The sequence below is a fragment of the Catharus ustulatus genome, chromosome 18 (genome assembly GCF_009819885.2).
Source record: "Catharus ustulatus isolate bCatUst1 chromosome 18, bCatUst1.pri.v2, whole genome shotgun sequence".
Taxonomy (NCBI): Eukaryota; Metazoa; Chordata; class Aves; order Passeriformes; family Turdidae; genus Catharus; species Catharus ustulatus.
Window position 1 is genome coordinate 3,610,568 of NC_046238.1, and position 11,044 is coordinate 3,621,611.

Consider the following 11,044-nt stretch of genomic DNA (forward strand, 5'->3'; position numbering starts at 1 on the left):
GGTGGTGGAACTGAATCCAGTCCTCGAGGTCTCTGTATTCAGGGGATACTCCAGAGCTGAGGCAGTGCCTGCCCTGTGGAACTGGGAGAAACTGGGAGGACTCCATGGTCCCATGAGGGTGGTGGGGTCTCTTTGGGGACCATGGAGGATGCAGACTGGGAGCTTCCAGTGCTTTACAGAGGCCAGAGCAAGGGGAGAACTGTGGCAACAACTGTGGTAACTTTATGAGCAGGAGCAATTTATATGTAGTATTAATTAAGTATGAAACTAATGGGTACAGTTCATTGGATTCTCCTCCTGCAGCGTGGGTGCAGCCTCCCAGCCCGTGTGCCCGGGGTGGCCAGCACCTCCCAGCCCGTGTGCCCGGGGTGGCCAGCACCTCCCAGCCCGTGTGCCCGGGGTGGCCAGCACCTCCCAGCCCGTGTGCCCGGGGTGGCCAGCACCTCCCAGCCCTGTACCCGGGGTGGCCAGCACCTCCCAGCCCTGTGCCCGGGGTGGCCAGCACCTCCCAGCCCCTCAAAGAGCCCTGGGGGGCCGTGCTGGCTGGACTATGAGGCTGTAGGGAAGCCGGTAACCTGAGCCTTGGATTCTCCCAAGCTCCAGGGTGAAATTCCACCTCCACCTCAGGCATTTGGCTCTGCTGTGGAAGGGGGAGGGAGCTGAGCCTGGATCTGCCCAGCCCAGATATTTGGGATGGCTTCCCAGGCAGGCACCTGACTCCTGCACCTCCCAACTCCTTCAGGCAGCTCAGGGGGGTGAGAGCCGCGTCTGCCCTGGAGGATTTTAGTGCTGCTGGATCTCCAAGCCCCAGGGGAGGGAAGGGGCTGCTGGAGAGAACAAAAAGCTTTATTTAACCCAGGACTAAGTGCTCAATGTCATGTATTGTCCATGCCGGGGTCAGCAGAAGACACAGGACACTCACGAGGGCTTAGCCCCGAGCTGCAGCTCAGCTCTGAGGTGCCGTGGGGGTACCTTGAGCCGCTCCCTCTGGGAGACACGAGCACATCTCTGCAGGTAGAGCAGGTCTGGCATCTCGCACGGGTGGTTTAACACGCGCAGGGCTGTGACAGGAGGGAGAACAAGAGGTCCCTGCGAGAGCCACTTTCTAAAGGGCTGCTCCTGGGCAGGGAATCTGTCACCCTTCAAGGGATATGGGGACAAGGATGAGGGAGGCTGAGATCCAGCACAAGAGGATTTGTTTTCAGCTGATCAGGAACACACACGGCCTAATCCGTGTCCTGCTGGATCACCTCGGGCGGGCGTTTTGCCTTCTCTGGGCTGTGCTGCTCCTCCCTGCTGACACTCTCCTCTGCTGAGAGAAATGCCTGGAAAGTGCAAATGCAGGAATCTCCAGCAAGACTTTCAGCGACCTGGGCTGTCCGGGACAGTGCGTGAAACTATTCCTAAACTCCTGTATTCTACAATTTTCCTGTCCCCTTTAATAAACCCTGTCACCCTTCACAGACTCCTCACTGAGTCTCTTACACGTTTTTTTTTTTTCCACAGGTTAAAAACCTCTTTGTATTTTTGGTCTGTGACTTCCTTAGTGATAGTGATGATAACCTGAGCACACCTCTGTTCCCTGCATGTAAATCTGCACTTGGACACGCTGAAGTTGCACAAGGCATCTCAAACAAACCAGAGAAAAAGCCCTTTAGCCGTTGTTGGGAGGGATTTCACAAAGCCTCTCATTTGCATTCACCGAGAAACTCCCTGTTGTGAAATCGTTTCCCTGGCTTTATTCACTGCCCCTACACACCGGAGGGGTTTTTGGGTCCCTGGGTGAACGGTAATGGTGGCACAAACGTGGAACTGGGAGTCCAGGTCCCCAAATTCTCCCTCAACACCTTCCTGCAAGACTAACCCCAAATTCTCCCTCATCACCTTCCTGCAAGACTAACCCCAAATTCTCCCTCATCACCTTCCTGCAAGACTGACCAGCTCAAACCAGCTCAGCGGGGATGTTTCTGTTTTTTAGTTTTTGGGCTTTTCCCCCCTCTTTTTCACTACTTGTTGCCTGCAGTAAGGCACAAAATTCCCTGGGCATGGCCCGGGAGATGGCAGAGATGGGACAGGGAGAGTCACAGGGGCAGGGACAGAGCAACGCCCGTGTCTGGTGCACCAAACAAACTTGATTTGAACCGAACTGAGCTGAACCGAACCGAACTGAGCTGAACCGACCCGAACGGTGCTGAGTCGAGCCGAGCCGAGCTTTCTGCTCGAACCGAGCCTGTTCCATACGAACCAAGGACGCTGAGCTGATTCTCCTCGTGCCGTGCGGGTGAGAGCAGCACCGAGCCGAGGTGGGCGGTGCCGAGCCGTGCCGAGCGGGGCCGGGCCGGGCCGGGGGGCGGAGCGGGGCTGTCCCGAGCTGCGGGGCCCGGCCCGGCCCAGCTGAGCTCAGCATGTTGCGGGCGGTGGTGCGCGGCTCCCGGCTCTGCCCGGCCCTGCTCCGGGCTCCCTTCTCGGCCGCCGCCGCCTCCCCCATCCCGGCGCCCAACCCGCGGCCCGACATCGCCTATAACAAGGTAGGGCCGTGCTGGGAGCGGGGCTGGGCCGGGGGGTTCGGGGCCATCGAGCCCGGGTGACGCTGAGCCCGGAGCAGCGGGGATTTGGGCCCGAAGCCTTGGAACAGTGCAGATGTGGGGCACAGGGCGTGTGTCCCATGGCCAGCGGGCTCTGTCCCCTTCCCCTCGGTGGGTTCAGCAACCCCGCATGGCTGTGAACACCCTAAGGAAGGGGAAAGGGCACGGGGAGGGAAGGTTATCTGCAGAGAGCGGACCCTTGTTCCAGGAACACCCCGTGGGATCACCTGTGCGAGGTGCTGCTGCAAGGCAGAGTTCCAGGGGACCCGGCCACTCCTTCCCCCGTGGCCGTGCCCAGGCTCTCGGTGCTTCTCTGAGCGTTCAGCGAGTTCCTGGCGAGCACCGCGATCTTTGCACTCCCATTCCCTCGCCACAGACCTGAAAAAAAAAAATTATCCTTAAAAAGAAAGATTTGGTTCTGGTGCATGGGGAGTCTAAAATCGGTTAATCTGGGAAATAATGGAATCATTTTATTGGAAAAGACCCTTAAGACTCATAAAACTATGAGAAATGTTGTAAAAGCTCTGGTGCTCTGGACAAAATCAACTCACTGTGTTGTTTGTGCCTGAAGCATTTTCCCACTCTTCAGTCTCCTGAGCTTCCCAGTGTCTCTGTTTCCAGCTTGTGCAAGGACCTGCCAGGATGGGAACCTTTTCTAATTCACATGTTGTTTGCTGAGCTGTGAATTCTTCTATTCACTTGAGGCTGTGTTGTGTGCTTTTAGGCTAAAGTATCTCCTTATTGCTGCAGGTTTGGAGCCCACACAAGTCAAGTTAAGCCCTTTTAATTAACCAAGCTCCTCAGATGCCATCAAAGAACCAAAGCTCCCCTTGATTCCCCTGGGATCTGGCTCAAAGGCTCAGCCCTGCTTGGCTTTTTCCTTGCAGATTTTCATAAATAACGAATGGCACGATGCAGTCAGCAAGAAAACCTTCCCCACCATCAACCCAGCCACGGGAGAAGTCATCTGCCAGGTGGCTGAGGGCGATAAGGTAAATGTTGTTGGGATAAGATTGATTTGTTTTCCATGAGAGCAGCTCCAGAGGGAGACACCACCCCACATCTCACCTGGGCAGCTCTGTGTTTGCAGCAGGGTCTGATCTATGCAAATACCAAGTGCTGCTTGTGTCCTTCCTGGACTACTGCTTAAAAAAAGAGAAATGCTGGGGAATAAAGTCGTGTAATCATCACCTGTCTTATGCAAGGCCCTCCTGGGAGTCTGTGGCAGAGCTGAGGTGGTGTTTCCCAGCAATTTTGGGTTTTTCTTACAGTCTGGAAATTTGTGTGTGTTCCCCAAGGGAGGAGTGAGTGAGGGAAACCCTTTGTTGTTTGCTTGTCTGTGGCAGCCTGGCTTGTCCTGGCGAGACCATTGCAGCAAGCCAGGACAGAGAACCAAGCAGGAACCAGCAAATGCCCTGACAGGACAAAGTCATGGATCAGAGACAGCTGGTCAAGGAAAAACTCCTCTAGACTGGATTGTGAAAAAGTGCCAAGAGCAGACTTCCAGCACTTTTCCCATGCCTTGTTCTAGGATGCACATATTAACCCAGCAGGTGACATTGCAGCAATAACCTGATGATATTTGCAGTGTGTGTAGCTGAAATAACAGAGGGTGAGCACAGGCAGAGGCTGTGGCTGCACAGCTGTTGCACCCATCTGCTCCACTGCCATTCCTGCTCCTTCCTCCTCAGGGATGCAGCCTGGGTGGGAAAGCTGTGACCTCGCAGTGTTTGTGCTGAGCTTGGTGCTCATCACGGTGGCCCAGGGCTGTACCTGTGTGGGATTGAGGAGTGCCTTGCAGTGGGGCAGCTGCCAAGGCTGCAGGTTCTTCCCCTAAAAGCCTGGCAGGAGCAGCCTCTTGTGCTGTCTGGCTGTAGGCTGTTTCCTCCTGGAGAGCAGGGAGAGCTTTTGCTGTTTGCAGAGGGGGAGTGAGGGCTGGCTGCTCCTTTCTCAGCCTTTGCCTGGGCTCCCCCGCAGGCAGATGTGGACAAGGCAGTGCAGGCAGCCAAGGCAGCGTTCCAGCTGGGCTCTCCCTGGAGGAGGATGGATGCATCTCACCGGGGGAAGCTGCTGAACCGTCTGGCCGACCTGATCGAGAGGGACCGCGCCTACCTGGCCGTGAGTGTGACTGGGAATCACGGGGGGTGGGACTGGGAGGGCTGGGAGCTGCATCCCCAGCTTGGGATGGGGAAGCACTGGAAATCACAGGGGTTGTGACTGGATGGGCTGGGAGCTGCATCCCCAGCTTGGCACAGACCCACAAGGGATGGGGAAGCACTTTTGGGAAGCTGAGAGCAAAAGGTCAATGTGCAAGACAGATTTCAGGCTGCAAACAGAAGTGTCTCAAGGCTGTACATGTGATTTCCCCCTCTGTCTTTTGCAGGCCCTGGAAACTCTGGACAATGGCAAGCCCTACGCCATCTCCTACCTGGTGGATTTGGACATGGTGGTTAAATGTCTCAGGTGGGTTTGGAGGCAAAGCTGGCCCATGGAACTGAATCTCTGCAGGGTCAGCTACCTCCAATCTGCATCTGACTGGTGGTTTCATACCAGACACTTTAGGTTTAATTTTTGACTTCCCAAAGTCAAAGAAGTGATGGTGATCTTTTACAGCACAGAAATTGCAGTGGGAGACACAAATATTTCTATTTACTGTCCATTCTTTAAATCACCTGTTTGGGAAATACCTGCACTGAGCTGTGTCTGAAGTGACTGAGAAAGAGGAAGCCTCTCTTATTTTCTGTTGGCAGCAGACTTGTTATTTTAATTCCAGTGACCAAAGTGTTATTGTTTCCAGATACTTTGCAGGCTGGTCAGATAAATTCCATGGCAAAACCATTCCTTTGGATGGAGACTTCTTCTGCTACACACGCCATGAGCCCGTGGGAGTGTGTGGACAAATCATCCCTGTGAGTAAAATGTAACAGCAGTCCTTGCAAGAGTTCAGTGGGGCACTCTAAGTTCCCCTTTATTGCCAACCACTGCTTCCTCCCAGGGGTGAACAAAGCTGGGCTTGCACCAGCTGGGAGGGCTCTTACTTCACTGGGGGAGTGCACAACTACCTGTTGATTTCTCTGAGTGTGGTTTAGTTTGTATCTGCTGATTAAAAAAAAAAGGGGGGGAGTTTAAACCCAGGAATTAAACTCAGGAATTACCTGACTCAGAACCACAGTTAAGTTTAAACTACTACCTAGAATTAACCCAAAAACTTTGTGTGATAAGAAAAAGTCCAGGACTCTTGGAGTAGATCTCACTGATTAATTACTAAGCAGAAACTTTCAAGTTCACACCAGCAAATCCCTCTTTGTTTTTCAGTGGAACTTCCCACTGTTGATGCAAGCATGGAAGCTGGGGCCTGCCCTGGCCACTGGGAATGTGGTTGTGATGAAAGTGGCAGAGCAAACCCCCCTGAGTGCTCTCTACGTGGCCAATCTGATCAAAGAGGTGAGGACAAGGCCAGGATTCCATCACTGCTGGACACAGGAAGGCTGGGTTGATTTAGCAAAAAAAAAAAAAAACAAACCCTTGTTCATATAAATGTGCAGATGATGTAAGTCTTGATTAGGGAAGGACTCTCTGAGGTTTGATCAGACAATGAACTTCAGGGTGATCAGAAAGAGAACATATATCTGTGTTTATTTGTGTATATACACCTTCAAATTGTGCTTGGGATGTGGGGTGGGAAGAGGAATTTTAATGCAATTTTAATTAAAAAAAGCACAGGGAAATCAAAGGGGAAATCAAAGGAGTAAAGGCTGTTGCTGGTGGGAACCTCCTGAGTGTCACAGAGAGGAGGGGAGTGAAAGGCTTGGTTTGGAAAAGGAATAATGTTGCTGTGTGCTGCTGGAACTGGCAGGCTGGATTCCCCCCTGGTGTGGTGAACATCATCCCTGGCTATGGGCCCACGGCAGGAGCTGCCATCTCCTCCCACATGGACATCGACAAAGTGGCCTTCACTGGCTCCACCGAGGTAAGGGAGCCCTTGGCAGCAGGGCACAGCCCAGAGCTCCATAAAATCCTGCAGGTGCTTTGCCTTCCACATTCCAAGCTGATCCCAGGGTGGGAGGTTTGCATTACATAAGGCTCTGTTGTGATTTGATTGTGTAGAATATTTCCTTTTGTTTCCCTTGAGCTGCTTCTTACTGGAGGTGAAGCCTTAAAGCCCTGCCAGGGAGGGGATTAACATGAAAACCTCACTGAGATGTAAACCCAGAGCTGTCCTGCTGATGGGGGAGTTCATTCCAACATTCCAACAGCTGCTCTGCTCTCCCTGCAGGTTGGACACCTGATCCAAAAGGCTGCAGCTGAGAGTAACCTCAAGAGGGTGACCCTGGAGCTTGGGGGGAAGAGCCCAAACATCATCATGTCTGATGCAGACAGTGAGTAGCTGGTGATGTTTGATCTGTGCCTTTTCCCTTGGCTTCTTCCAAGCAGAGCTGGAGGGGAAAGGAAAAGGAAGGGGAGCCCTGACACCACCACTCTGTGCCTCCTGCTGTAGCTGCTGCTTTTGTGTTTCAGCGTTTCTCCACTTCCACTTTTTTCCCAGTGCTGGGTAGTTCAGTTGTCAACAAAAAAATAATTGTTTCACTATCTTCCTGCAGTCCTTGCTCCAGTTTGTTTCCATTTCTCTTGGAGCACACCACTCTTTCCTCCTATGAAGTCCTGCTTCCCTCATCCCTTGCATATAAACTCATTTTTGGCCTTGACGAGCCAACATTTTTTTATTTAAAAACATTTAAAACAAGCCAACTTGGTTTTATATGGCAGCTAAGTGATAATTTCCCATGAGAACTGGAACCTGCCTCAGGTTACATGTTTTTCTGTAGTCTGGGGTGCTTTAATAAAGAATTAAGTCTGTAACTCCTGCCCTATTATGCTGTCAACAAAAAGGACTTTGTATCCCCAGCAGTCTCTGTAATAATTGAAGGCTCTGGTTGGGTTTATTTGCTCATTTGTTTTGTTTCTCTCTCCCCAGTGGACTGGGCTGTGGATCAAGCCCACTTTGCCCTGTTCTTCAACCAAGGGCAGTGCTGCTGTGCTGGCTCCAGGACCTATGTGCAGGAGGATGTTTACAACGAGTTTGTGGAGAGGAGTGTGGAGAAGGCCAAGGCCAGGGTGGTTGGAAACCCCTTTGACTTCAAAACCGAGCAGGGGCCTCAGGTGAGAGCAGGAAATGCCCTGAGCTGTTATCTCATCAAACAGTCCCAATCTTGAGTCATTGTGTAATCAGAATGGGACTATCCTTGGCTCTATTGATTAACCTCATTTGAAGTGGTGCAGGAGGGAGGAGCTAATCAACCATTCAGATATTCCAAGACTCGATGCTGGCATTTAGAAATGATCATTTCCCTGCTTATTGAAACAAGGAGTTTCTAGAGCACAGCAGGTGGCAGTGGAACCCTTTTCCTGACTTGTGTCCCCTCCTGGCTCTCAGGTGGATGAGGAGCAGTTCAAGAAGATCCTGGGCTACATCAGCACTGGGCAGAGGGAGGGAGCCAAGCTGCTGTGTGGGGGCAACCCTGCTGCAGACAGGGGCTACTTCATCCAGCCCACGGTGTTTGGGGACGTGCAGGACAGCATGACCATTGCCAGGGAGGAGGTGAGTCCTGCAGCCCCTCCTGCTCGGCCCCTTTTCCCCTCTGGCTCTTTCAGTTGCAGGGTGAGATGTAACTCAAGGTATTTATTCTTTTACTGTCTGTTATAATAGGTGGAGCAGTGGTTTTTATTTTTTTTATGACTTTTTATGTTGTTGTTTTTTAGGGGGATAATTTCTGTTAATGATTGATAAAATTACATCAATTGATTTGATATTTTACTTAGGGGGAGGAGCTAAGCACTCTTAGGTATAATTTGATATTTAAAATACTATAAGCTTTATTTATAATACTAAAGCTTTTTAGGAAGACTATCTGACTATCTGTAGACTTATCTGTATTACTACTAAACTTTTAGAAGAAAACTGTATTTTTAAATAAGATTACTACTTTAACAGAACTACATCTGTCACTTCAGCAGGACTGCAATTACCATTTAATCAGACTGCTCCCAACACTCTGACTCCTGACTCTGTCAGGTTATATTCTGGTTCTGTCAGGGTTTTTGTACTCCTGCATTTTATTTTAATTTTCCTATTAAGTATAGTGTTTTTATTTACACATACTAGTAAATACATACTGTTATTGCTATCCTCATATCTTTGCCTAAAAGCCCCTTCATTTCAAAATTATAATAATTCAGGAAAAAAAAGTTTACGTTTTTCATTCCAAAGAAGCTCCTGCCTTCCTTGGCAAACACTAAGACAAAAGTGTTGTTTCAAACCAAGATTGTGGCATTTTTTCCCCCCTCTTGCTGCAAACCCCCAGGTTTAGAAGCACTGTGAGGTTTCTCAGTGTGACATTATCTCCCCTCCAAGTTACACCCTGGGCCCTTTGTCACAGGGGAAGTGACACTGAATTTCACATCCTTGGGATTTCAGCACACACACACAGAGCCCCACATCACCCCCAGCCTCCCTGGCATCCATCCCCACACAATTCCCCTTGCTCTGCTTGCATTTTGCAGATCTTTGGGCCGGTGATGCAGATCCTGAAATTCAAAACCATCGAGGAGGTCATTGAGAGAGCCAACGACTCCAAGTACGGCCTGGCAGCCGCGGTGTTCACCAAGGACCTGGACAAAGCCAACTTTGTGTCACAGAGCCTGAGGGCTGGCACAGTCTGGTGAGCCTGCCCTGCCTCCCACAGCTGCTGGGAGCTTCCCTGGCTGCTGCCTCAGCTCTCTGGGATTGTTCTTGGGTAGCTCTGTGGGTTTGATGTTATGTGGATTTTGCTTGGTGTAATGTCAGAGCTTTGCCTTGGTAAAGTTTAGGTGTATTTTTTTATATTAATTTGTTTTAGATAGGAGCTTCTCTTCTATGAGAGTGGTTATCTGGGAGTGTTCAGCCTGGAGAAGGCTCCAAGGAGACTTTAAAACCCCTTCCAAGGGGCTCCAAGAGAGCTGGAGAAGGGATGGAGGGACAGGACACAGGGAATGGCTTCCACTGCCAGAGGGAATATTGGGAAGGAATTGTTCCTGTGAGGGACCCCTGGTAGTCACAGCAAACTGGGATAAAGTGAGATGTGGATGGATTCCATGATGTTCTGATAAATCCCAGTGATTCATCCTGTTGGCTGAGGGAATGGCCAAATCCAGGAATCTGCCCAGAACAGCTCAGGTACCCCTGTGCTGCCAGAGGGCTCTTCCCTGACCTCCAGGTGTTTCATCCTCACTTTCCTTCCATTCCAGGATAAACTGCTACGATGTGTTTGGTGCCCAGGCTCCCTTTGGTGGCTACAAAGCCTCTGGGAACGGCCGGGAGCTGGGGGAGTATGGCCTGGAGGCCTATGTGGAGGTGAAAAACGTGAGTTCCTCTGGTTCCCAACCCTCTGGGGGAGCTCCAAATCATCTCTGTGCCATGGCCATGGGCTGGGCTGAGAGTTAAAACCAAACTGGTTAAAACCAAACCCCCTCTCCCTGAGCTTTCCCAGTCTCCAAACCTGTCCCTGACTGGGATGCACTGGTTTTTCTCCTGCTTCTCACCAGTGCATACCCCTGTAATTTTCTTTTTTTTTTTTTCCTAGGTGACAATCAAAATTCCACAGAAAAATTCCTAAGCTACAGCAACCTTTTCCACAAATTTGAAAAGAATGATGCAGCTTCATGACACGCAAAGGAAAGCTCAACACACAACATTTAGTATACAAAAATACGTAACTCTGCATTAAGAGGTATTTTTTAGGTGTTTAAAGGAGCTTTTGTTAAAAAAAAAGAAACAAACCTACTTGGCTTTATCTTTTTAAAATACCAAATACAGCTGGCTGAGCACTAACAGGATGGGTGCTTACTTTGGGTACATTTTGGGTGTTATGAGGGTGCAGTCACCCATAGGAGAGGGGTGTGATCTTTCCATCTCTATCTGATAAATAAGCTTATTTTTCCCAAGAAATCATTTAAATGCTTGTTTAGTCTAGGAGGATTTATATAATAGAAAATAACAACTGTGTGTTGGCTTACAGATTTAAGTCTATATCCCTTGTTCTATAAACTGTGTTTCTGTTCTGTGAGCAAAGTGAACTGAGTTCGGTGTGTACCTGGGCCAGGGAGCAGTGTGAAATCCGTGAGGAAAAAATGTTTGGTTCCGTCCTGCTCGTTGTAGCCACTCCAAATAAACGTTTCCTGTCTCAGTGCAGTCAACCCTACTTTTGTAGGCTTGTGCCAGAGTGCAAGCGCACACAAATTCCTGCATCCATTATTTTTAAGGATTTTCTCTGACTTTCTGCCCTGTTTGCTGTCCTTGTGTGGCTTTGATGTTACACGGGAAACTAAAGCTGGGACCTGGTCCCAACGCGGCTGGAGGTGTGAGGGGGCTCTGAGCCTGAGGGGGGGCTGCCCTGGGAGACACGGCCATGGTGTGGTTACGG

The 11,044-nt window shown here is 50.4% G+C and overlaps 1 protein-coding gene and 1 long non-coding RNA gene across 2 annotated transcripts; one reads left to right on the forward strand and one right to left on the reverse strand.

Annotated features, from left to right (window-relative positions):
• Positions 1-843: 843 nt before the first annotated feature.
• Positions 844-3,446, reverse strand: LOC117004811. The gene is made up of 3 exons (XR_004419686.1): positions 3,137-3,446; positions 2,813-2,963; positions 844-1,325 (listed from the first exon to the last, which is right to left on the reverse strand). It is a non-coding gene; the product is annotated as an uncharacterized LOC117004811 (long non-coding RNA).
• On the forward strand, positions 2,358-10,812 carry ALDH2 (aldehyde dehydrogenase 2 family member). Its single transcript, XM_033075917.1, has 13 exons — positions 2,358-2,528; positions 3,473-3,577; positions 4,563-4,703; positions 4,969-5,048; positions 5,383-5,494; positions 5,901-6,029; positions 6,442-6,555; positions 6,862-6,964; positions 7,561-7,745; positions 8,020-8,184; positions 9,147-9,304; positions 9,870-9,984; positions 10,205-10,812. The coding sequence occupies exons 1-13, from the start codon at positions 2,406-2,408 to the stop codon at positions 10,235-10,237; spliced, it is 1,563 nt and encodes a 520-aa protein (XP_032931808.1). The 5' UTR covers positions 2,358-2,405; the 3' UTR covers positions 10,238-10,812.
• Positions 10,813-11,044: the final 232 nt, after the last annotated feature.

Coding starts and splice junctions, on each gene's coding strand:
- ALDH2 (XM_033075917.1), top strand. CDS start 2,406: ATGTTGCGGGCGGTGGTGCGCGGCTCCCGGCTCTGCCCGGCCCTGCTC. Junction 2,529..3,472: donor CCGACATCGCCTATAACAAG/GTAGGGCCGTGC, acceptor TTTTCCTTGCAG/ATTTTCATAAATAACGAATG. Junction 8,185..9,146: donor TGACCATTGCCAGGGAGGAG/GTGAGTCCTGCA, acceptor TGCATTTTGCAG/ATCTTTGGGCCGGTGATGCA.